This window comes from Mytilus trossulus, chromosome 4 (genome assembly GCF_036588685.1).
Source record: "Mytilus trossulus isolate FHL-02 chromosome 4, PNRI_Mtr1.1.1.hap1, whole genome shotgun sequence".
Taxonomy (NCBI): domain Eukaryota; kingdom Metazoa; phylum Mollusca; class Bivalvia; order Mytilida; family Mytilidae; genus Mytilus; species Mytilus trossulus.
This window is the reverse complement of record NC_086376.1, coordinates 61,445,423-61,472,036: the sequence shown is the minus strand read 5'-3', so window position 1 is coordinate 61,472,036 and position 26,614 is coordinate 61,445,423. Positions and strand designations below refer to the sequence as shown.

The window sequence follows — 26,614 nt, the reverse complement described above, 5'->3', positions numbered from 1 at the left end:
AGGTGATGACCAAGTGTTGTTACTTTGTAGCCGATCCATTATCCAAGATGGCCACCAGTGGGGGACTTGGTTTAACATAGGACCCTACGGGAAATGCATACAAATGACTTCTTTTAGTGAATCACTGAATGGACTGAAACCAAACAAGGCACTCCTTATGAGGTGCTGACCAAGTGTTGTTACTTTGTAGCCGATCCAATATATAAGATGGCCGCCAGCGGGGGACTTAGTTTAACATAGAACCCTATGGGAAATGCATACAAATGACTTATTTTAAAGAACCACTCAATGGAATGAAACCAAACATGACATGAATGTTCCTTAAGAGGTGCTGACAAAGTGTTGTTACTTTGTAGCCGATCCATCATCCAAGATGGCTGCCAGAGGGGGACTTAGTTTAACATAGGACCCTATGGGAAATTCATACAAATGACTTCTTTTAGAGAACTACTGAATGGAATGAAACCAAACATGGCATGAATGTTCTTTATGAGGTGCTGACCAAGTGTTGTTACTCTGTAGCCGACCCATCATCCAAGATGGCCACCAGTGGGGGACTTGGTTAAACATAGGACCCTATGAGAAATGCATACAACTGACTTCTTTTAGAGAACCACTGAATGGACTGAAACCAAACATGGCACAAATTTTCCTTATGAGATGCTGACCAAGTGTTATTACTTTGTAGCCGATCCATCATCCAAGATGGCCGCCAGTGGGGGAATTAGTTTAACATAGGACCCTATGTGAAATGCATACACAAGTCTTCTTCTAGAGAACCACCGAATTGAATGAATCAAATATAGCCTGAATGTTCCTTTCCTTATGAGGTTGTGTTGTTAGTTTTAGCCAAATTTTATATTTGTTTATATGATTTCAAAAACCCAAGTAGAATCAGGTGAGCGATACAGGCTCTTGAGAGCCTCTAGTTTTTCATCTCATAGCTCACGATTTGCACAGCTCCATCGGTGTCTCTCTTTGTCCAGACGGTGTTCAGCTGCTGGTTAAGTCTTTCACATCCCCAAGTGCGGATATTTTTCTCTCTCCAGCACAAGGTTATAACTTTTGCGAACCAACACTTCATGTCAATATTTTAAATGTCTTTGACAGTCCAGGGTGAGTCCTGACCTACTTCTCGCCATTTGAGGGTTTCCACATCAGTATTTTCCAAAATTTCTACCCTTTGCGCCATTAATTCTCTCATCAGACATATTTGTAATCTTACAATCCATTGTGTTTATCCTATCTGTGGATTTGTTTTGGTGTATTTTCTTTTTTCCACAAAATTACTTTTTCCCACAACCCCAACACCCACTTTTCCCCTTCAAGCCCAACCAACAACGTTTTGCCCTCTTAACCTCGTCAACGAGCGTGCAAGATTTTCGGATTTTTAGGTGCAGTCCAAGTAGAAATTCCCCTCAAAATGTTCAAGCGTATTTCGATTTTTAGTCCGCTTGTTACTGCGCGGAATAAATTGACTATATACCATTTTTTCCTCTTTTTATAAGCTTCCGACTGAGGTAAAAGGTAGGTCAGTAATTAAGGGCTGAAGGGTCCCAGCAGTACATTCCATTATTAAAAATATCCATTTCATTATTCAAAATAGACTGTTTCTTATTTTTCACGCGTATTTTGGCATTTACGTCCCTAATAACCCCTCTAATGGTCATTGCAGAACATATCGTTTATACTCAGTCTACTTCTCTATAAATAAGCTTTTATTGGGTGTATCAATTTTGCCTTTATTAGGGACTGTACGGTTGCAGAAGTCCATCCTATTATTCAACATAAGCTATTTCTTATTGTTCAAGCGTATTTCGATATTTAGGTCGTTCGTTACTTCTCTTATATGCGTTGCGAAACTTGTTGACTATATACATTTTGTTTCTCTCGTAATACGCTCTAGAATGAGGTATAATGTTTATCTATAATTAGAGGCTTAAGGGTCGCATCAGTCCATTCCATTATTCAAAATATCCATTTCATTATTCAAAATTGGCTATTTCTAAACTTTCACGCGTATTTCGACATTTAAGTCCTCTAATATGCGTTGCGGAACATGTTGACTATATACATTTTGTTCCTCTCGTTATAAGCTTTCGAATGAGGTATAAGGTTTATCTATAATTAGGGGCTAAAGGGTCGCAGCAGTCCATTCCATTATTCAAAATATACATTTCATTATTCAAAATTGGCTATTTCTTAACTTTCACGCGTATTTCGACATTTAAGTCCTCTATTATGCGTTGCGGAACATGTTCACTATAAACATTTTGTTCCTCTCGTTTTAAGCTTTCGAACTAAGTATAAAGTTTATCTATAATTTGGGGCTAAAGGGTGGCAGCAGTCCATTCCATTATTCAAAATATCCATTTCATTATTCAAAATTGGCTATTTCTTAATTTTCACGCGTATTTCGACATTTAAGTCCTCTAATATGCGTTGCGGAACATGTTGACTATATACATTTTGTTCCTCTTATTATAAGCTTTCGAATTAGGTATAAAGTTTATCTATAATTAGGGGCTAAAAGGTCGCGGCAGTCCATTCCATTATTCAAAATATCCATTTCATTATTCAAATTGGCTATTTCTTAACTTTCACGCGTTTTTCAACATTTAAGTCCTGTAATATGCGTTGCGGTATATGTTGACTATATACATTTTGTTCCTCTCGTTATAAGCTTTCGAATTAGGTATAGATTTTATCTATAATTAGGGGCTTAAGGGTCGCAGCAGTCCATTCCATTATTCAAAATATCCATTTCATTATTCAAAATTGACTATTTATTAACTTTCACGCGTATTTCGACATTTCAGTCTTGTAATATGCGTTGCAGAACATGTTGACTATATTCATTTTGTTCCTCTCGTTATAAGCTTTCGGATGAGGTATAAGGTTTATCTATAATTAGGGGCTAAAAGGTCGCAGCAGTCCATTCCATTATTCAAAATATCCATTTCATTATTCAAAATTGGCTATTTCTTAACTTTCACGCGTATTTCGACATTTAAGTCCTCTAATATGCGTTGCAGACATGTTGACTATAAACATTTTGTTCCTCTCGTTATAAGCTTTCGAATGAGGTATAAAGTTTATCTATAATTAGTGGCTAAAAGGTCGCGGCAGTCCATTCCATTATTCAAAATATCCATTTCATTATTCAAATTGGCTATTTCTTAACTTTCACGCGTATTTCGACATTTAAGTCCTGTAATTTGCGTTGCGGAACATGTTGACTATATACATTTTGTTCCTCTTGTTATAAGCTTTCGAATGAGGTATACGTTTTATCTATAATTAGGGGCTAAAAGGCCACAGCAGTCCATTCTATTATTCAAAATTTCCGTTTCATTATTCAAAATTGGCTATTTCTTAACTTTCACGCGTATTTTGACATTTAAGTCCTGTAATATGCGTTGCAGAACATGTTGACTATATACATTTTGTTCCTCTCGTTATAAGCGTTCGAATGAGGTATAAGGTTAATCTATAATTTGGGGTTGAAGGGTCGCAGCAGTCCATTCCATTATTCAAAATATCCATTTCATTATTCAAAATTGGCTATTTCTTAACTTTCACGCGTATTTCGACATTTAAGTCCTCTAATATGCTTTGCGGAATATGTTGACCATATACATTTTGTTCCTCTCGTTATAAGCTTTCGAATTAGGTATAAATCTTATCTATAATTAGGGGCTTAAGGGTCGCAGCAGTCCATTCCATTATTCAAAATATCCATTTCATTATTCCATATTGGCTATTTCTTAATTTTCACGCGTATTTCGACATTTAAGTCCTCTAATATGCGTTGCGGAACATGTTGACTATACACATTTTGTTCCTCTTATTATAAGCTTTCGAATGAGGTATAAAGTTTATCTATAATTAGGGACTAAAGGGTGGCAGCAGTCCCTTCCATTATTCAAAATATCCATTTCATTATTCAAAATTGGCTATTTCTTAACTTTCACGCGTATTTCGACATTTAAGTCCTCTAATATGCGTTGCGGTATATGTTGACTATATACATTTTGTTCCTCTCGTTATAAGCTTTCGAATTAGGTATAGATTTTATCTATAATTAGGGGCTTAAGGGTCGCAGCAGTCCATTCCATTATTCAAAATATCCATTTCATTATTCAAAATTGAATATTTATTAACTTTCACGGGTATTTCGACATTTCAGTCTTGTAATATGCGTTGCGGAACATGTTGACTATATACATTTTGTTCCTCTTGTTATAAGCTTTCGAATGAGGTATAAATATGATTTATAATTAGGGGCTAAAAGGTCGCAGCAGTCCATTCCATTATTCAAAATTTCCATTTCATTATTCAAAATTGGCTATTTCTTAATTTTCACGCGTATTTCGACATTTAAGTCCTCTAATATGCGTTGCGGAACATGTTGACTATATTCATTTTGTTCGTCTTATTATAAGCTTTCGAATTAGGTATAAAGTTTATCTATAATTAGGGGCTAAAAGGTCGCGGCAGTCCATTCCATTATTCAAAATATCCATTTCATTATTCAAATTGGCTATTTCTTAACTTTCACGCGTATTTCGACATTTAAGTCCTGTAATTTGCGTTGCGGAACATGTTGACTATATACATTTTGTTCCTCTTGTTATAAGCTTTCGAATGAGGTATACGTTTTATCTATAATTAGGGGCTAAAAGGCCACAGCAGTCCATTCTATTATTCAAAATTTCCGTTTCATTATTCAAAATTGGCTATTTCTTAACTTTCACGCGTATTTTGACATTTAAGTCCTGTAATATGCGTTGCAGAACATGTTGACTATATACATTTTGTTCCTCTCGTTATAAGCGTTCGAATGAGGTATAAGGTTAATCTATAATTTGGGGTTGAAGGGTCGCAGCAGTCCATTCCATTATTCAAAATATCCATTTCATTATTCAAAATTGGCTATTTCTTAACTTTCACGCGTATTTCGACATTTAAGTCCTCTAATATGCTTTGCGGAATATGTTGACCATATACATTTTGTTCCTCTCGTTATAAGCTTTCGAATTAGGTATAAATCTTATCTATAATTAGGGGCTTAAGGGTCGCAGCAGTCCATTCCATTATTCAAAATATCCATTTCATTATTCCATATTGGCTATTTCTTAATTTTCACGCGTATTTCGACATTTAAGTCCTCTAATATGCGTTGCGGAACATGTTGACTATACACATTTTGTTCCTCTTATTATAAGCTATCGAATGAGGTATAAAGTTTATCTATAATTAGGGACTAAAGGGTGGCAGCAGTCCCTTCCATTATTCAAAATATCCATTTCATTATTCAAAATTGGCTATTTCTTAACTTTCACGCGTATTTCGACATTTAAGTCCTCTAATATGCGTTGCGGTATATGTTGACTATATACATTTTGTTCCTCTCGTTATAAGCTTTCGAATTAGGTATAGATTTTATCTATAATTAGGGGCTTAAGGGTCGCAGCAGTCCATTCCATTATTCAAAATATCCATTTCATTATTCAAAATTGAATATTTATTAACTTTCACGGGTATTTCGACATTTCAGTCTTGTAATATGCGTTGCGGAACATGTTGACTATATACATTTTGTTCCTCTTGTTATAAGCTTTCGAATGAGGTATAAATATGATTTATAATTAGGGGCTAAAAGGTCGCAGCAGTCCATTCCATTATTCAAAATTTCCATTTCATTATTCAAAATTGGCTATTTCTTAATTTTCACGCGTATTTCGACATTTAAGTCCTCTAATATGCGTTGCGGAACATGTTGACTATATTCATTTTGTTCGTCTTATTATAAGCTTTCGAATTAGGTATAAAGTTTATCTATAATTAGGGGCTAAAAGGTCGCGGCAGTCCATTCCATTATTCAAAATATCCATTTCATTATTCAAATTGGCTATTTCTTAACTTTCACGCGTATTTCAACATTTAAGTCCTGTTATATGCGTTGCGGAACATGTTGACTATATACATTTTGTTCCTCTCGTTATAAGCTTTCGAATGAGGTATAAATTTTATCTATTATTAGGGGCTTAAGGGTCGCAGCAGTCCATTCCATTATTCAAAATATCCATTTCATTATTCAAAATTGGCTATTTTTTAACTTTCACGCGTATTTCGACATTTCAGTCCTGTAATATGCGTTGCGGAACATGTTGACTATATACATTTTGTTCCTCTTGTTATAAGCTTTCGGATGAGGTATAAATTTTATCTATAATTAGGGGCTAAAAGGTCGCAGCAGTCCATTCCATTATTCAAAATATCCATTTCATTATTCAAAATTGGCTATTTCTTAACTTTCACGCGTATTTCGACATTTAAGTCCTCTAATATGCGTTGCGGACATGTTGACTATAAACATTTTGTTCCTCTCGTTATAAGGTTTCGAATGAGGTATAAAGTTTATCTATAATTAGTGGCTAAAAGGTCGCGGCAGTCCATTCCATTATTCAAAATATCCATTTCATTATTCAAATTTGCTATTTCTTAACTTTCACGCGTATTTCGACATTTAAGTCCTGTAATTTGCGTTGCGGAACATGTTGACTATATACATTTTGTTCCTCTTGTTATAAGCTTTCGAATGAGGTATAAGTTTTATCTATAATTAGGGGCTAAAAGGCCGCAGCAGTCCATTCTATTATTCAAAATTTCCATTTCATTATTCAAAATTGGCTATAATTTCTTAATTTTCACGCGTATTTCGACATTTAAGTCCTGTAATATGCGTTGCAGAACATGTTGACTATATACATTTTGTTCCTCTCGTTATAAGCGTTCGAAAGAGGTATAAGGTTTATCTATAATTTGGGGTTGAAGGGTCGCAGCAGTCCATTCCATTATTTAAAATATCCATTTCATTATTCAAAATTGGCTATTTCTTAACTTTCACGCGTATTTCGACATTTAAGTCCTCTAATATGCTTTGCGGAATATGTTGACCATATACATTTTGTTCCTCTCGTTATAAGCTTTCGAATTAGGTATAAATTTTATCTATAATTAGGGGCTTAAGGGTCGCAGCAGTCCATTCCATTATTCAAAATATCCATTTCATTATTCAAAATTGGCTATTTCTTAACTTTCACGCGTATTTCGACATTTAAGTCCTCTAATATGCGTTGCGGAATATGTTGACTATATACATTTTGTTCTTCTCGTTAGAAGCTTTCGAATTAGGTATAAATTGTATCTATAATTAGGGGCTTAAGGGTCGCAGCAGTCCATTCCATTATTCAAAATATCCATTTCATTATTCAAAATTGGCTATTTCTTAACTTTCACGCGTATTTCGACATTTAAGTCCTCTAATATGCGTTGCGGAACATGTTGACTATATACATTTTGTTCCTCTCGTTATAAGCTTTCGACTGAGGTATAAAGTTTATCTATAATTAGGGGCTAAAAGGTCGCAGCAGTCCATTCCATTATTCAAAATTTCCATTTCATTATTCAAAATTGGCTATTTCTTAATTTTCATGCGTATTTCGACATTAAAGTCCTCTAATATGCGTTGTGGAACATGTTGACTATATACATTTTGTTCATCTTGTTATAAGCTTTCGAATGAGGTATAAAGTTTATCTATAATTAGAGGCTAAAGGGTCGCAGCAGTCCATTCCATTATTCAAAATATCCATTTCATTATTCAAAATTGGCTATTTCTTAACTTTCACGCGTATTTCGACGTTTAAGTCCTCTAATATGCGTTGCGGAACATGTTGACCATATACATTTTGTACCTCTCGTTTTAAGCTTTCGAATGAGGTATATAGTTTATCTAAAATTAGGGGTTAAAGGGTCGCAGCAGTCCATTCCATTATTCAAAATATCCATTTCATTATTCAAAATTGGCTAACATGTTTAACCCCGTTGAATTATTTATGTATGTGTCTGTTCCAATTCAGGAGTCTGTAATTTAGTGGTTGTCATTTGTCTATGTGTTACATATTAGTTTTTCGTTCATTTTGTAAAATAGATAAGGCCGTTAGTTGTTTACATTGTCTTATTGGGCCTTTTATAGCTGACTATGCGGTATGGGCTTTGCTCATTGTTGTAGGCTGTACGGTGAGCTATAGTTGTTGATTTCTGTGTCATTTTGGTCTTTTGTGGATGTTTGTCTCATTGACAATAATACCACATCTTCTTTTTTATATTTCCTCATTTTTATGCATATTGTTGCATTTAGGTCGTCCGTAAACCCTCTTATGGTCATTGCAAATCAAAATGTAGCTATAGTGTCACGGTCAAATTTTTTTATACTTTTTTCACTATTTACCGGTTCAATTTGAATAATGAAACATAAACCATTTCATTATTCATTATTCATTTTTCAATATTGAATAGTGAATAATGAACTATTTCATTATTCATTATTGAATAATGAATAATGAACTATGAATAATGGACGTACTTCAGCCCGGTTCAGAATTGTCACTTGAGTCAATTTCGTATTATCAGAACAATCATAACTGGCATGCGTGTGTCAGTTACATGTCCTGTCACCAATGATCTGGGTATTTTTGTATTTTATAAGTAAGTTTTATCATGAGGTCATTAAATACAAAAAATATATTGTGCATCAATGTTTTTTTTTATTACTTGTAAAGTATATATATTGCTTTTCAGAAATAAAAATCTAAAAATCAAATTGATAATAAAGTGTCACTGGCTGCACTACTTTCAAAAATTAAATAAAAAACCTAAATCATTAAAAATTTATCCCTCAAATGCCTTAGGTTAAAAATATCCCCATATCAAAAACAGAAACTAGTAATTTCGTTCAGAAAAAATCTACATCCATACATGTGTTGTACTGTTATACCACTGTCCCAGGTTAGGGGAGGGTTGGGATCCCGCTAACATGTTTAACCCAGCCACATTATTTATGTATGTGCCTGTCCCAAGTCAGTAGCCTGTAATTCAGTGGTTGCCGTTTGTTTATGTGTTACATATTTGTTTTTCGTTCATTTTTTTTTACATAAATAAAGCCGTTAGTTTTCTCGTTTGAATTGTTTTACATTGTCTTATCGGGGACTTTTATAGCTGACTATGCGGTATTGGCTTGCATTGTTGAAGGCTGTACGGTTACCTATAGTTGTTAAAGTTTGTGTCATTTTGGTCTTTTGTGGATAGTTGTCTCATTGACAATCATACCACATCTTCTTTTTATATAACTTATTGTACAAATTACGGAAAATCAACCAAGGTCGAACTGCCTCAACGGCCGAAACGTTTTTTTTACACAAATAACAATGTTCTAGATCCATACCACAAGTTATATACTAAGATCTACGAGTCATCTACTGGATTGGTCCTGGACAGATTCATTTTCATATTTCATTTACTGTTATCTGTTATTGTCCCTTTTCAATTCCTTGTTATCTGTTTTTCACCAAATCAATTCACTGTTTTGCTGTTATGGGGACCCCCCTTGCCCCCCCTCATAAAATATAAAAAATATCAAGCAGTAATTTGGTGAATCAATGTAATTGTGCGTCGTGTGATATCCAAATCTTTAGTAGGTAGATATTTCTAAATCTTTATAAATAAGGAATGATGTGTTACAAAAATCATAATATTATAATACCTGCATTTTATCTCGTATAGAATCTATTGAAACTGTACATGCAGTTGTCATATAAACAATAGGGTACTTTGTACTTGGCCTTTACCGATTGTTTTCATTGTGTTCGTGATGATACCTATCCCTACACGATGTTTAGAAATACAATTGAAAATTGTTTCCAACTAAAGAACTGCACTCCTTCTAATTTGTGCTTTGTGCTTACACCATTAAAGATTGGACAAGTATATATCGCCAGATATTCATTTTAAAACTGTTAACGGAAAACATTTCAAGTGTCAATGTTCACAACCCTAAGTGACTTTTTCTTGGATTAGGTGATGAGATGCTTATTCAACAAAGTAAAATTTCCAATCAAATATTTCTAATAGTATTTGGATATCAATCACAGACATTTTTTTATGTTTATTCTATATTTTTGGGGGGAGAAGACGGGGTTGTAACTATACACCCTTGTACAAAAAATCAAAACAAGTGCCTTTGATATCAATGTGAAAAAATTGTATGTGTTGAAATGATTTTTCGTTTATCCAGTTCTTATAGTTTAAACTACATCAAGATTTATGAATTAGTAAGATCGGAAAACCGGCCTTTACACTGGATAATTAATTTTATTTGTGATGTAATAATTATATCAAAACATTTATTTTAATCAGAAAATTTTAAATTCGTCTGCCCTACCTCCTGAACCAGGAAGAAATGCCCCCCCCCTTCATTGGCTCGATCTAACAATGGTGAACAGACAGGATAAAAAAAAGCTGTATCATGCTAAGGGACGACATAAAAAGTTCAATGAAGGATCAAAAATCCAATTCCCATAGTTTTTTCACTGAAACACAATATATTAAAATAATATAAATCACATCTGTTTTTACCACAATATCTACACTTTGAAAAACCTTTTCATGCACATATCGAATCAGATTTTACTGACACGCCAAAGAGAAATAAAGTGTTCAGAAAAAAACATCGGAAGGTACCCCCCCCCCCCCCAAAAAAAAAAAAAAGAGAAAAAAAATGGGAATTTGCAACCCTGAACTGGTTCGAGCAAGAAAGATGCCATGTTTGTGGACAGGCGAACTCCTTTTTCAGACTTTTTTTTATCGATCGCCATTATATTTTTTGGGTTTCCCTATCCTTTTTTTACCCTGTGGAATTGCTATGAGGATATTAAACCAAATACTAGCTTCCTCTAAAATTGTGTACTTTTTGTCAATCCTAAGTTCTGCCTGTTTTTTCTATACATTTAGATGCATAATGTTCTCACAGTTTGGATTTCTTGTGCATTTGAACAACAAAAAATACAAGACAAATGTTCCATAATCTTCTTCACCATTTGCTCATGCATCACAAATAACTTGCTTTGTGGATTTACAAATAAAGCATGAATATTCATTTGACGCTAGCTTTTAATAAACAAACAATAAATGTAAAGCTATCGCAATAACGGGAATGTTGATATTATTAATTTTGATTTTTTTCTCGAAACAATAATAAAGAAAAAAAATATAATATGCCTATATTAATTTTTGTTATCAAACCAAGGACCATTAAATTATTCATAATCCCTGAAATCATACAATTGGTAGAATAATTATTCAAATGTTCAGTGATTATGTAAAATTAATGGTAATTTTCAGGGATTATATATAATTACTAATGATTATACAAATTCACTGTAACATATATATCAGTTTCAATCTTAATCTGAAAAAAAAACCATTGACTTGTTCGGATTAATCATAATTTACCTGGTTTTTATTTTATAAAGTTCGTTGGTGGAAGTGAAAAGACACAAATTAAAAATGTTAAGAAGGGGGAGGAGGTAATACCTTTTTGTGCCTCTTTTTGACCTTTTTCAAGGTGATGATAACTGTTATCTGAGATAAATGTTAACTGTTTTCAACCCATTGCGTTAACTGTTATCAGCATTTTTACATTTGTTGTTAAGTGTTTTTGCCAAAATCGAGGTGGTGCCAACATGTTAACTGACCCCCTATTACCGCCCCTCCCCCGTCAGTTAAACTGAAACAAAATTACAAATTTACTGTAGGCCTGTGTTAATTCATAACCACGAAAATCAAGTATAATTCACAAAACGGAAATTTATCTTCAATCCAAAGAATCGGTAGTCACTCATGGAAATGAAATAAAACCAAAGAAATACCTGTCTATATGTGTTAAATTAGGCACTTCTTACACAGTCACTTAGCTATGAAAAAAATTCCTATATGGGCGTTTTTCAATAAAAACATGAATTCTTGGCCCAGCCACTTTAAAAAATGTGTTTGATCTGTACAAGTATTTTTGTGTGTGCAGTCAGTGTATTGAATTAGATTTAATCTTTTAAAGCAAAGAAACATACTATTTTTAGAGGGATTCATAAGATATTGATTCCTGCATGATTGAAAATGACAAAAACGGCATGTCCCTAGATCTCCCGTTCAACGTTCAGACTCTAAAATATTGTAAAAAAAAGGTAGAACTAAATGTTATGTTTACTTAATATAAGTTTTTTAATTATTCAAAAGTAGGTTAAGAGCCAACATATTTTAATAAACAGCTTTTGACAAAGGATTTTTAATTTTAGAAGTAGTGTCCCTTACTGTACATTTGTTGTTAACTTTTTTTGCCAAAATCGAGGTGGTGCCAACATGTTAACTGACCCCCTATTACCGCCCCTCCTCCGTCAGTTAAACTGAAACAAAATTACAAATTTACTGTAGGCCTGTGTGAATTCATAACCACGAAAATCAAGTATAATTCACAAAACGGAAATTTATCTTCAATCCAAAGAATCGGTAGTCACTCATGGAAATGAAATAAAAACAAAGAAATACCTGTCTATATGTGTTAAATTAGGCACTTCTTACACAGTCATTTGTTTATGAAAAAAATCCTACATGGGCGTTTTTCAATAAAAACGTGAATTCTTGGCCCAGCCACTTTAAAAGTTGTGTTTGATCTGTACAAGTATTTTTGTGTGTGCAGTCAGTGCATTGAATTAGATTTAACCTTTTAAAGCAAAGAAACATACTATTTTTAGAGGGATTCATAAGATATTGATTCCTGCATGATTCAAAATGACAAAAACGGCATGTTCCTAGATCTCCCGTTCAACGTTCAGACTCTAAAATATTGTAAAAATAGGTAGAACTAAATGTTATGTTTACTTAATATAAGTTTTTTAATTATTCAAAAGTAGGTTAAGAGCCAACATATTTTGAGAAACAGCTTTTGACAAAGGATTTTTAATTTCAGAAGTAGTGTCCCTTACAGTACATTTGTTGTTAACTGTTTTTGCCAAAATCGAGGTGGTGCCAACATGTTAACTGGCCCCCTATTACCGCCCCCTCCCCCGTCAGTTAAACTAAAACAAAATTACAAATTTACTGTAGGCCTGTGTTAATTCATAACCACGAAAATCAAGTATAATTCACAAAACGGAAATTTATCTTCAATCCAAAGAATCGGTAGTCACTCATGGAAATGAAATAAAACCAAAGAAATACCTGTCTATATGTGTTAAATTAGGCACTTCTTACACAGTCACTTGTCTATGAAAAAAAATCCTATTTGGGCGTTTTTCAATAAAAACGTGAATTCTTGGCCCAGCCACTTTAAAAGTTGTGTTTGATCTGTACAAGTATTTTTGTGTGTGCAGTCAGTGCATTGAATTAGATTTAACCTTTTAAAGCAAAGAAACATACTATTTTTAGAGGGATTCATAAGATATTGATTCCTGCATGATTGAAAATGACAAAAACGGCATGTCCCTAGATCTCCCGTTCAACGTTCAGACTCTAAAATATTGTAAAAAAAAGGTAGAACTAAATGTTATGTTTACTTAATATAAGTTTTTTAATTATTCAAAAGTAGGTTAAGAGCCAACATATTTTAATAAACAGCTTTTGACAAAGGATTTTTAATTTTAGAAGTAGTGTCCCTTACTGTACATTTGTTGTTAACTTTTTTTGCCAAAATCGAGGTGGTGCCAACATGTTAACTGACCCCCTATTACCGCCCCTCCTCCGTCAGTTAAACTGAAACAAAATTACAAATTTACTGTAGGCCTGTGTGAATTCATAACCACGAAAATCAAGTATAATTCACAAAACGGAAATTTATCTTCAATCCAAAGAATCGGTAGTCACTCATGGAAATGAAATAAAAACAAAGAAATACCTGTCTATATGTGTTAAATTAGGCACTTCTTACACAGTCATTTGTTTATGAAAAAAATCCTACATGGGCGTTTTTCAATAAAAACGTGAATTCTTGGCCCAGCCACTTTAAAAGTTGTGTTTGATCTGTACAAGTATTTTTGTGTGTGCAGTCAGTGCATTGAATTAGATTTAACCTTTTAAAGCAAAGAAACATACTATTTTTAGAGGGATTCATAAGATATTGATTCCTGCATGATTCAAAATGACAAAAACGGCATGTTCCTAGATCTCCCGTTCAACGTTCAGACTCTAAAATATTGTAAAAATAGGTAGAACTAAATGTTATGTTTACTTAATATAAGTTTTTTAATTATTCAAAAGTAGGTTAAGAGCCAACATATTTTGAGAAACAGCTTTTGACAAAGGATTTTTAATTTCAGAAGTAGTGTCCCTTACAGTACATTTGTTGTTAACTGTTTTTGCCAAAATCGAGGTGGTGCCAACATGTTAACTGGCCCCCTATTACCGCCCCCTCCCCCGTCAGTTAAACTAAAACAAAATTACAAATTTACTGTAGGCCTGTGTGAATTCATAACCACGAAAATCAAGTATAATTCACAAAACGGAAATTTATCTTCAATCCAAAGAATCGGTAGTCACTCATGGAAATGAAATAAAACCAAAGAAATACCTGTCTATATGTGTTAAATTAGGCACTTCTTACACAGTCACTTGTCTATGAAAAAAAATCCTATTTGGGCGTTTTTCAATAAAAACGTGAATTCTTGGCCCAGCCACTTTAAAAAAAAATGTGTTTGATCTGTACAAGTATTTTTGTGTGTGCAGTCAGTGCATTGAAATTTTAATTTGAATTAGATTTAACCTTTTAAAGTAAAGAAACCTACTATTTTTAGAGGGATTCATAAGATATTGATTCCTGCATGATTCAAAATGACAAAAACGACATGTCCCTAGATCTCCCGTTCAACGTTCAGACTCTAAAATATTGTAAAAAAAGGTAGAACTAAATGTTATGTTTACTTAATATAAGTTTTTTAATTATTCAAAAGTAGGTTAAGAGCCAGCATATTTTAATAAACAGCTTTTGACAAAGGATTTTTATTTTTAGAAGTAGTGTCCCTTACAGTACATTTGTTGTTAACTGTTTTTGCCAAAATCGAGGTGGTGCCAACATGTTAACTGACCCCCTATTACCGCCCCCTCCCCCGTCAGTTAAACTGAAACAAAATTACAAATTTACTGTAGGCCTGTGTGAATTCATAACCACGAAAATCAAGTATAATTCACAAAACGGAAATTTATCTTCAATCCAAAGAATCGATAGTCACTCATGGAAATGAAATAAAAACAAAGAAATACCTGTCTATATGTGTTAAATTAGGCACTTTTTACACAGTCACTTGTCTATGAAAAAAAATCCTATATGGGCGTTTTTCAATAAAAACGTGAAGGCTTGGCCCAGCCACTTAAAAAAATGTGTTTGATCTGTACAATTATTTTGAGTGTGCAGTCAGTGCATTGAATTCGATTTAACCTTTTAAAGCAAAGAAACATACTATTTTTAGAGGGATTCATAAGATATTGATTCCTGCATGATTCAAAATGACAAAAACGGCATGTCCCTAGATCTCCCGTTCAACGTTTAGACTCTAAAATATTGTAAAAAAAGGTAGAACTAAATGTTATGTTTACTTAATATAAGTTTTTTAATTATTCAAAAGTAGGTTAAGAGCCAACATATTTTAATAAACAGCTTTTGACAAAGGATTTTTAATTTTAGAAGTAGTGTCCCTGACATTCCTGACAAAATGTCCACTACAAAACGAAGTCATTGCTAATAAACAGTTTTATAGAATCAATGTTTGCAAGAAATATAAACATTAGGGTCTTATAAAAGAAATGATGCTCTTATAACGACAGTTAAATTGTTGGCAAAAAAAAAATGAGCACATCAAATGGACTTGAGTGATACAGTATTTTTGTAAATGTCCACTACGACACGGGTCAAATCAGTATTATGAAAAAAATATCAGTGTACTTCGTGCTTTGATGAATAGAATTATTTTTGTTACTATTGCAATATAGGGATTGTGGAAAAAAAATAAAACATGTGAATATGTTCACTACGAAACAAAGTATGGGAGAAAAAACGTTTCGTAGTGAACACTACCACTAACATGCAGTCGTGTTTTACTCTTTTTTTCAATTATATTCGTGCAAAACAAATAACAAGGACTAGTTTCATGTAATTTTCAGTATGTTTTTAGCAACATAGCATAGGGTTGATGTTCACTACGAATCTTTTTGTTCACTACGAAACGGTTTTGTCAACTACAAAACTCATTAAAATGTCCACTACGTAACATGAGTTGTACCTTCATATCTGAAGTACAGTCTAATAATATGTATCGAAAAAAATGGTTCTCCAACTTTAGAAAAAAGAGATCTTTCTAGTATATATGAAGTAAAACAAACTCGAATGTCTATAGGAGACATTAATTTAAAATGCAATATGATGTGCGTTTAGAAGCAAATGTCCCCTACGAAACAGTATGATAAATTATAAAAATAATACAATTTTAAAGAGCACTTTTTTTTAAAAACAGGTCTATAATAGAGGTATTCAAAATAACTCTTGAAATAAAATTTTATACAAGTTGATTTTCCTGTTTTTTTTAGATCTAAAATTCACACTTATATTGAAAAACGTTTACCTTTAAGTTAATATGTGTTATATTTTATTTCTAAATTCCGTAAGACAAGTGCCTGCGACTTTTCATTATAAAATAAGTCCATCCGTATTATTTTTGAATACGGAAAATATCAATGAAATTTGCATACTTTTGTACTTGTAGAAATTGTTAAGTTAATACAAGCGAACAACACAGGAGTAGTACAATTGAACCACAATGGATCATGGGTGATATTATGTCAAGGTCAATCGGAAAATAAAGAGTCAAAGGTTATATGTCACGAATTAGGACATGCTGATGGTTTGGTTCTTCCAATTGGTTCCTATGGAGAAGTAAGTGGTGATTATTTCAATGGTTATATTAAATGTGACGAAGGAGAAGTGATTGGCAACTGTTCATTGATAGAGACTGTCAGTTGTAAAGGAGAATATTTAGCTGTATCTTGTTACGACTCTGTTGTGAACGGTAAGTGAAAAATAAACTTTAGACATAGTAATTATTTTCCAATTTAAGTTTTTAAGCTGTATATTTTAGAAGGTGGAAGACCTGGATGCTTCATACTTTGTATATAGATGCCTAATGTTACGAAGTTTTCGTCTGTCACATGTCTAATGTCCTTGACCTCATTTTCATGGTCAGTGACTACTTGAAAAAAGTGGATGTTAATTTCTCTTTTAATATGAATAATAATAATACTATATTTGGTATGTGTGTACCTTGCAAGGTCCTCATGCCCGTCAGACAGTTGTCACTACACCACAACCTCATTTCTGACATGCTGGGATCAGTAAAACAAGGTTAAATTTTGGTGTTCAAGTCCATTTCTCAGATACTATAAGCAATAGGTCTAGTATATTTTGGTGTATGGAAGGACTATAAGATGTACATGTCAGGTGTCATTTGACCTTAACCTCAATTTCCTGGTTCAATGGTTAAAGTTAAGTTTTTGTGTTTTGGTCTGTTTTATTAGTCTTCTACTGTATGCAATAGCTCTACTATATTTGGTGTATGGAGTAATTGTAAGTGCACATGTATAGCTGACAGATGTCATCTGACCTTGACATCAATTGAATGGTTCAGTAGTCTATATTAGTTTTGAGTTTTTGGTCTTTTTTATGCCCCACCTACGAGGAGATAGAAGAGGGGCATTATGTTTTCTGGTCTGTGCCTCCGTTCGTTCGTCCATTCGTTCGTCCCGCTTTAGGTTAAAGTTTTTGGTCGAGGTAGTTTTTTTGATGAAGTTGAAGTCCAATCAATTTGAAACTTAGTACACATGTTCCCTATGATATGATCTTTCTAATTTTAAAGTAATGTCAAATTATAGTATTGACCCCAATTTCATGGTCCACTGAACAAAGAAAAAGATAGTGTGAAGCTCAGTATAAAGTTTTTTTTGTTCAATGTAGTTTTTGATGAAGTTGAAGTCCAATCAACTTGAAACTTAGTACACATGTTAACTATGATATGATCTTTCTAATTTTAATGCCAAATTAAAGTATTGACCCCAATTTCACGGTCCAGTGAACATGTAAAATGATAGTGCGAGTGGGGCATCCATGTACTATGGACACATTCTTGTTTCTAATACAATATGCAAGAGGTCAACTATATTTGGTGTATGATATATTTTATGATGTACATGTTAGTCTTACAGGTTTTATTTGACCTTGACCTCATTTTCACGTTTATTGCTTGGTGTTAATTTTTTGTGTTTTTGTTTTGTTTTTCTTAATATTTAAGCAATATAGGTCAACTATATTTGTTGTATGGAAGAATAGTAAGCTGTACATGCCTTTCTGGTATGGTTAATCTGATCTTGAACTCATTTTCATGGTTCATTGGTATGTGTTTAGTTTAGCTGATTATGCGGTATGGGCTTTGCGCATTGTTGAAGGCCGTACGATAACCTATAGTTGTTAATGTCTGTGTCATTTTGGTTTCTTGTGAACATGCAGTTGTCTCATTGGCAATCATACCACATTTTCTTTTTTTTTTATATAATATCAATGTTTATTAAAGAAGTCTAGATATTTCAGTGTGTGCACTCTTGTTTTGAACATTGTTGAGTCTTTCATTATTTTTATCTGTGTTGTCAATATTCATACAAAATGTTTATATTTGTAAGATGTGAGCCCCAACCATTGTCAAAGAATGCTTTATCCACATGACATTTCTATAAGACATTCTTTTGAAAAAATCAAATATAACTTTTTGATAAAAAGCTAAGGCTCAGATTTAATTATTAATTTCAAGCTCTCAAAAAAAAACTACTTTTGCAGTTTTGAAGGAGTTCACATTAAATATGCAGTCATACAAAAAATAGATTTAATATACACAAGAAAAAATCACAAATATCCATGCTTATATCTGACACAACTATGTCTTGCAAAAATGAAAGGAATATTTTTTGATAGATATCTATTTCTTGATTTCTGGATTCAAGGTGGTTTTGAAAGGCCATAACAAATTTTCCCCTTCCATATATAATTTTCACAAGAAAAAATCAAAAATATCCATGCTAATATCTGCAACAACTATGTTATGCAAAAATGAAAGGAATGTTATTTGATAGATTTATATTTTTTGATTTTCGGATTCAAGGCGGCTTTGAAAGGCCTTAACAAATCTTCCAAAGTTTTCCTCAACCTTTGATGGTGCAAACAAAATGATGCAGTGAGATGATCATTCTTTTGATCCTATCCGTCAATGTCATTCATTCTATGAAGAAATGTTATGAAAAGATATGAAACAAGCCAGTTACAATATAATGTGTTTTGAAGTACAAAAATGAGAAATAACACAGGCATCATGATTGGGTATGAGCCTGTTCAACTACAAATGTTCAACCAAGAACAAAGGAAGATAACTCCCGATTCAAATTTATATATTGCTTCATTTGTTCTAGGTCGGGCTATGCCCGCTTCGCCCTATCACGTGACCGGGTTAAATATGGCTGAAAATAAAACGAGTGGAACCGGCTGATTTAAAGATGGCGACAGAAGTTCAAATTTATACTTTTTTCCTTTCTAAGCTAGGGAATGTAAAATATGAACCTATTAACAATAAATATATAATTTTAAGATGCAGTCTTTTTTTCTAAGGCCTTATTCATCATAAAAACGTTTCTCCGAGATAATTTTATAAATTTGAAAATAAACTATAGCATGGCAATTTAATATCTTCGTAGTGGACTAATTCAGTATCATGCATCATACTAGTCTGTTTGACAAAAATCAATTTTCACCATTTAAATTCCGATAATTTATCTAAAATTGCAATTTCTTCCATACTTTTATGACCGGCTGATTGCTTGCCGGTTAGTGTACACCGGCGAGAGCGGCGTAAGCCTATATGCGCCGACGGCTGATTTTACAGCAAATGAAGCGACTGAGCCTATACCGGAAGCGTCAACCGGGCTAAGCCGGGCTAAGCCGCTGTGGCAAATGAAGTACTACCATTGCCTACCTAGATACATGTATAATAATTCAACCTATATTTCATATCTACAAAATTTCAAATGAAAGCATTCTATACTCTTCAGAGCAATTTGATTTAAATTTAAAACTAACTACAGATGGGTATTTTGTTTTATTAGGAACAATCCTGAGTCTAAACAACAGTTTATCATATGGTCAATTAAATTGGTTTGAAGATAAATTCCAAGCTACAGGACAAATTTGTGCCTCATCCTGGGGAAACACGGAGGCTGAGGTTGCCTGTCATCAGCTTGGTTATAGAGGTGGACTATCAACAATATACCCAAAGTCAAATAAGTTACCTTTCCTTGTTAACTCAATAAACTGCACAGGTCAAGAACAAAACTTAGAGGACTGCATCAGAACAGAAGATTTGTGTGAATCAGGATATAGTGCTGGACTCATTTGTTTTAATACATCAGGTTATTTTTAACCATAACTTGTAATACTCTAACTTTTATCCTAAATGAATTATTGGTTATTTCCTGTGTTTCTCACCAAGGTCATTGGGTTTGAACTTTGTAACTATATACTGTTTTGAATACTCAGTATTAAATTTTTATTCTGCAACTCTTAATTTTGTTCAATTTATAAAAAAAAAAATTTGTATTAATACTGGCAGTTCATTATTTTATATTATTAATGGAGGAAAAGAAATATCTTGACATGGTTCCTTTGGTAAAGCACTATATTTAATTCTGCCAAAGATGAATCGGAGTACTTTAAACAAAGTAAATACAATAGTCCGAGATAGTTTTCTGATTTAAAATGCGTATTTGAAATGTAAGAGTAAATAAGATTAAAAAAAAATTGTTCAGTAAGTTATATACAATCTGGGATTAATGTTGAAACTTAAATATATTAGTCCTAGATACAATGTACTTAAAATAATTTTCATCTATTTCATATATACAAATTCATTCTTTCTCAAAGTTAAATTTTTTATTTTTTTTATTAACTGCAACAAATAAAGAGAAAATAATACATAGAAAGCATTGAAAATTCATTGGAAAGGGGAGATAACTCTTCATTTTGTACAAAATTTTGTTGTTAGTGAACTTTAAAATCATTTTCAGAGCCATCCACTGTTGATTTAAAAATATATTTGACATATATATCCTTTGTATGATATAAACATTGCATTGGAACCGAAAATTCAGTGGGAAAAAAATTATCTTGTGCCACCCATATCATAGGATTTGCCTGATATTTACTTGGACAGCCTCTTAAATTCTTTGTCTTCTGGTTTGCAGGTTTCAATGTCAGTATAAGTGATGGAGGAGTTGATTTTGGCAGAGTTAACATTGAAGTTGATGGTAAAATAGGAACCATATGTAATAAGGGATGGTCAACAAGAGATGCTGAGGTTATCTGTAGATATATTGGTTTTGTTGCCGGCAGGAAATGGAGGTATGCTTAATTTTGTAACTAAAAATGTGAAATGCAACTACAAAGATTTGGGATTGGTCCTTTTTTAATGAGTTATTACAAATCTTGTGCAAAATCTTGTAATTTGAGAATTAATTATTAGTGGGTAACTTGATACAGAATGATTTCTCAAAGATCCTTTCATCGGACAAAGAAAAGTCAGATAGATATACATGTATTTAAGATTTGATCTGAATATTACTGATGTTTGGTTTTTTTATATTGTTTACTAATTGATTTTTTTAAACTGATATGGGGAAATAACAGAAATTATGAAATATAAGCTATGTCATGTTTCAAGGAAATTTGTGAATCATGAATTATCTCCCCTTCACAGTCTAGATTTTTATTTGCAAGCCATATCTATGGTCTTTGTAATGGTCATTACCAAAGTATAAAAATGTAAAAAGAAAGTTTTATTTCTTTAGATTATGTCACTTTAATAATGTTTTATGGACTTCTGAAGCATATTTACAAATCTGATAGTAACTTGTTTTTATGGGGATGGAACTTACATCTTCTCAGGATATTTTATTGGGTTTTTTTTAATCACAAACTACAAATTTTCATTACAAAGTTAGCTTTTTTTTTGTTAAAGTGAAGTAGCTTGAATGAATGAGAGATAGAAAAAAAAAGGTGTGCACTGTGAGAATTAATTACTTTTGTTCTGATTTAGAATAATTAAATATGTGCTTTTTTCCCAAGTTTTTGATTATTTCATATTTTAGTGGACCTGTTCTACCAGGCAACGGAACAGTTTATATGTCAGGCCTACAGTGTACAGGGAAGGAAACATTGATCACAGATTGTCCAAGTTCAGGCTGGAGAAAAATTGTTGATGAAGACTGTCTTGACCACAGTCATGATGCAGGAGTCTTGTGTTATGGAAGTGGTATGCACATAAAAATGGCTGCTGTATACAGCTATGTTTAGTCACATTATTTTATTAATCTTTGAATGTTTGTCTCCAAAAAAAAAAAGATTTACTAATACTTTTATCAAGAACACAGAAATCAAAGGCAATAAGGCCCTTATTTGGCCCAAAAATTACTGCAAATTTTAAAGTAATCATACATATTTTTAAATTACTGAAAACTTGACTAAGGTATAAGGTACTAAGAAAAAAAAAAATTGCATCGAACAAGTTACCATGGCAATGAATCATGACCTTATTTGCATATTTTGTTAAATTTCGTGATTTTCCTTGTTTTTTCATTTAATTTAAAATAAATTTTAGATTGAAAAAGTATGTGCGCACCCAAGAAACAACTTTATATTTGGTGAGATTATGCCAATAGTTATAATAAAGCTTATGTTAAATTATTTTGTTGTTTCTCGGCTGCGCAGGATGTTTCCTCAACAGAAATAATGATAGAATACTGCATAAATTCTGCATTTTTCATCGTTTTTGTGAAAACAATACATATTATGACGTAATTGTGACATCATCAAATAAAAATCTTTCTGTTTTTAATTTATATTTCTTGACCCTATGCATTTCTAAACATTATGTGCCAATTTGAAATGGTTATCAAACATTTTATTTTCTTGGGCCAAAACTAGGCCTTAATGCCCCTACTCCTTTACAATGTGACCACATATGGTAAATGAGTTTTCATTGGCATGTTAATACCTCCTAAAATTACACCCCATTGAAATATTTGACATTCCTTAAAAAGTTACCCATACCAGCAACACAATCATGATAACGTTTAAAGTTTTTGAATTAACTTTAAATGATATATTATTTACTAATTAAGAAATATCAAAATTTTCTTAAATTCTTTTTTGATATATTTATAAAAATATGAAGATGTGGTATGATAGCCAACAAGATAACTATTCACCAGAAACAATACATAGCAAATTCTAATAGTCTTTTACAATGCAAATGTAATACAATTCAAATGATGAAACTAACGACATGATTTTTGTACAAAACAAATATAATATTCAGTAACAAACAACAATTAGCATTTTATTATAGTATTAAGAAATGGGTGTTTTTATAATGGACTTGTTATATGTCCAAGGTCTGTAATAATGGTCAAGGAAGTCTGTAATGGCCTGAGGCAACGCCGAGGGCCATTACAGACACCTGAGGCCATTATAACTGACCAAGGATATATAACAGGGCCATTATAAAAACACCCATTTCTTAATACATTTATTAACCAACGGAACAAAAGTATATGTGTTGCTACCAACTTGATGTACCCTCTAAATCTTTTAATGACAGTTTAGATTGAAAAAAATAGTTTGTACTTCACCATGTTAAAGCTTTAAATATACAAAATATCCAAGATATTAAGTTGAAAGAAGTTAGGTGTTGAAAAACAGGATGAACAGTGATCCCTATATATGGTTCTTTAATGTTGGTTGCTGGTTACTAAATCAAATAAAATACAAAAAGGTATTATACTCTTTACAACTTAATTTTATTAACTTTATTAAAAATCCTAACTGGGCTTAATACAGACAAACTGGGCATTAATACAGGGCCATTACAGAAAAAACCTAGGGCCATTACAGTACAGAAAAAATGTAATTTTTAATAAAAGGTAATTTTTGGACTTAGTTGGTTAATAAAACTAAATAAGATATATTTTATGTACAATGACTGAGTAAAAAAGATATAAATACATATATTTTAGTGCGCCTATCAGGGGGAGAAACAAATGACAATATTACAATGGGAAGAGTAGAGGTTTATCAAGGAAGACAATGGACAAATTTATGTACTTCTAAATTTGACCAAGAAGATGCAGCTGTTGTCTGTAGACAACTTGGATATGCCAGAGCTAGAGTTTTATCATCTGGAATATTTGGACGATCACCATACTCAGGCTTCACAACAGATATAAGTTGCCATGGGAATGAGACTGATATTTTAGACTGTCCCCATACAATTGGAAAATGCAAATATTCAGAATATGCTAGTGTTGTATGCATCAGACAAAATGTTACTGATGGTAAATACCTTTGATGTATATTGAAGTTAAAAAAAAATTTAAATTGAAGATAAGGGGAGATAATTGTTAAGTTGATTGTACTGCTCAAAATGGATTATTGTTTAACAGCCCTTGTTTTCATTGAAAATTGAAGATATAACTGTGTTGTATGTTAATATATTAGCATCAATAAAGCTTTGAAAGGGGAGACAATCATCTAGTTTACTGTACTAATCAATTTAAACTTACATGAATACTATGCAGGGACAATGATGATATTTTTTTCATCATGTTTAATTTTATTAACAAATTTTCTATTACGTTTTATTTTTAACTCTTCACACTATCTATAGGTTAGTATGCAAAATAGAAAGTCAAAAGTAGAATTGATACTTTCAGTAAAGTTCTGCAATTATTTTGAGCAGAGATTTTAAATTACAGATTTCCAGATATACATAGATAATTTGGACAGTGGGGAAGTGAGGGTATTACAGTATGGAATTCGGGGAACAGTGTGCCAGGATGGCTGGGATGATAATGATGCCAAAGTTATCTGTCATCAAAATGGTTATTTGAATGGACAGATATTTGGAACATTGAAGCTCCTTTCACAGATTGATCCTATCTGGCTGACAAAAGTTGAATGTTCGGGAAATGAAGCATCAATATATGATTGTAGCTTTTCAATGAATCTAACAACACAGTGTTCCTCTAATTTACAACCAGCTGGTGTTATTTGTTACAATGGGACTGGTAAGATCACTCAGGTTACTTTATATATACAACACCATTGTTAAATCAGGCTTTATTTTTTTAACTTGCACTTATTTGGAAGGTGAGGGGAGGAACATTTCAAGTCTTCACAGTACAAACTCATTTGAAGCTCTATGTTATGTCAATGCACAAATATTTCTTCAGAACAAGCAAAAGGCTTAACTTGATTTAATCAAAAGGATATCAAAATGATAATGCATAAAATGTGTACAAAACTCAAGGAATGTTTTAACTTATTCAAGTCTAATGAAAAGGTTGAGTTATCTCCCATTACAAGTTGTCAAAAAGTTCATTTGTTTTGGCCTAGATATGTGCCTTTAATAGAATACAACCAATCGAGGCCATTAACTAATTAATACGTCTAACAAGGACAATTTTAACTTTTTTTTAATTTCAAATGATTTATAAATGATTATTATCATATAACCATTTTACATATATATGCAAACTTCTTTATAGGTATGGATGTCAGACTAGTTGGAGGGAATTCACCTTCTGAAGGTCGAGTGGAAGTAGCAAGAGATGGAGTATGGGGGACAATCTGTGACAACAAATGGTCTCAGTATGATGCTAATGTAGTTTGTCAGCAGCTTGGTTTGGGTAAGGGTTCAATACACATTTCATCTTACCATGGCCAAGGTAATGGATCTGTATTAATGGATGGTCTACAGTGTGATGGTACGGAATCAGATATATTTGATTGTCCAAACTTAGGATGGGGAGTTTCTGCTTCATCCTGTAAAGATCACAGTAAAGATGCTGGTGTCTCCTGCCTGCCATTGGGTAAGTACTAGTTGCATATGTTCTAAAAGATGTAGTTCTCTCATAATCTACACTCCAGCAGAGTAATGAAGGGGGATAGGACCTTTATAGGGACTCTGGGATCAGATGTGTTTAAGCTCGGGATTTCGGGATTTCGGGATCCTGGAATTCTTTTTTCGAATTTTGGGACCTTGGGATGTCGTGTTTTTCAACCACGGATTTCGGGATCAGGACCCCTCCTCCCCTCCCTCAGTAATGTTCTTTACTTTAAAGTTTGATTTTCTGTTTTAACAATTAAACTGTTTTCAAGCAAAAATTTGTAATGTGAATCCTTGATTCAAGATAAAGGATAAAACGTTGTTTTTTTTATCAAAACAATGTTGTAATATAGAGTAAATAGTTAATTGATCATGATTAATTAGATATAGGAAGATGTGGTATGAGTGCCAATGAGAGAACTCTCCGTCCAAGTCACAATTCATTAAAGTAAACATTATAGGTCAAGGTACGGTCTTCAACACAGAGCCTTGGCTCACCGAACAGCAAGCTAAAAAGGGCCCCAAAAAATACCTAGTGTAAAACCATTCAAACAGGAAAATCAACTGTCTAATCTATATAGATAATCAAGAAACTTGACACACTTATGAACCACATCAAAAAATAACAAATACTGAACATTAGATTCTTGAAATGGGACAGATACAAACAATTGCAGGTTTTAATGATACCAAACCTT

General features: G+C 32.7%; 1 protein-coding gene across 1 annotated transcript in view; it reads left to right on the top strand.

The window, feature by feature from the left end:
- Window positions 1-26,614, top strand: part of LOC134716719 (uncharacterized) — a 41,935-nt gene that overhangs the window by 11,814 nt on the left and 3,507 nt on the right. Inside the window, exons 2-8 of the mRNA XM_063579723.1 lie at window positions 16,650-16,952; window positions 20,083-20,385; window positions 21,217-21,373; window positions 22,120-22,283; window positions 24,046-24,363; window positions 24,784-25,095; window positions 25,576-25,899. Of these exons, the coding sequence (XP_063435793.1) occupies window positions 16,650-16,952; window positions 20,083-20,385; window positions 21,217-21,373; window positions 22,120-22,283; window positions 24,046-24,363; window positions 24,784-25,095; window positions 25,576-25,899 (1,881 nt within the window). The remainder of the gene's footprint in view (window positions 1-16,649; window positions 16,953-20,082; window positions 20,386-21,216; window positions 21,374-22,119; window positions 22,284-24,045; window positions 24,364-24,783; window positions 25,096-25,575; window positions 25,900-26,614) is intronic.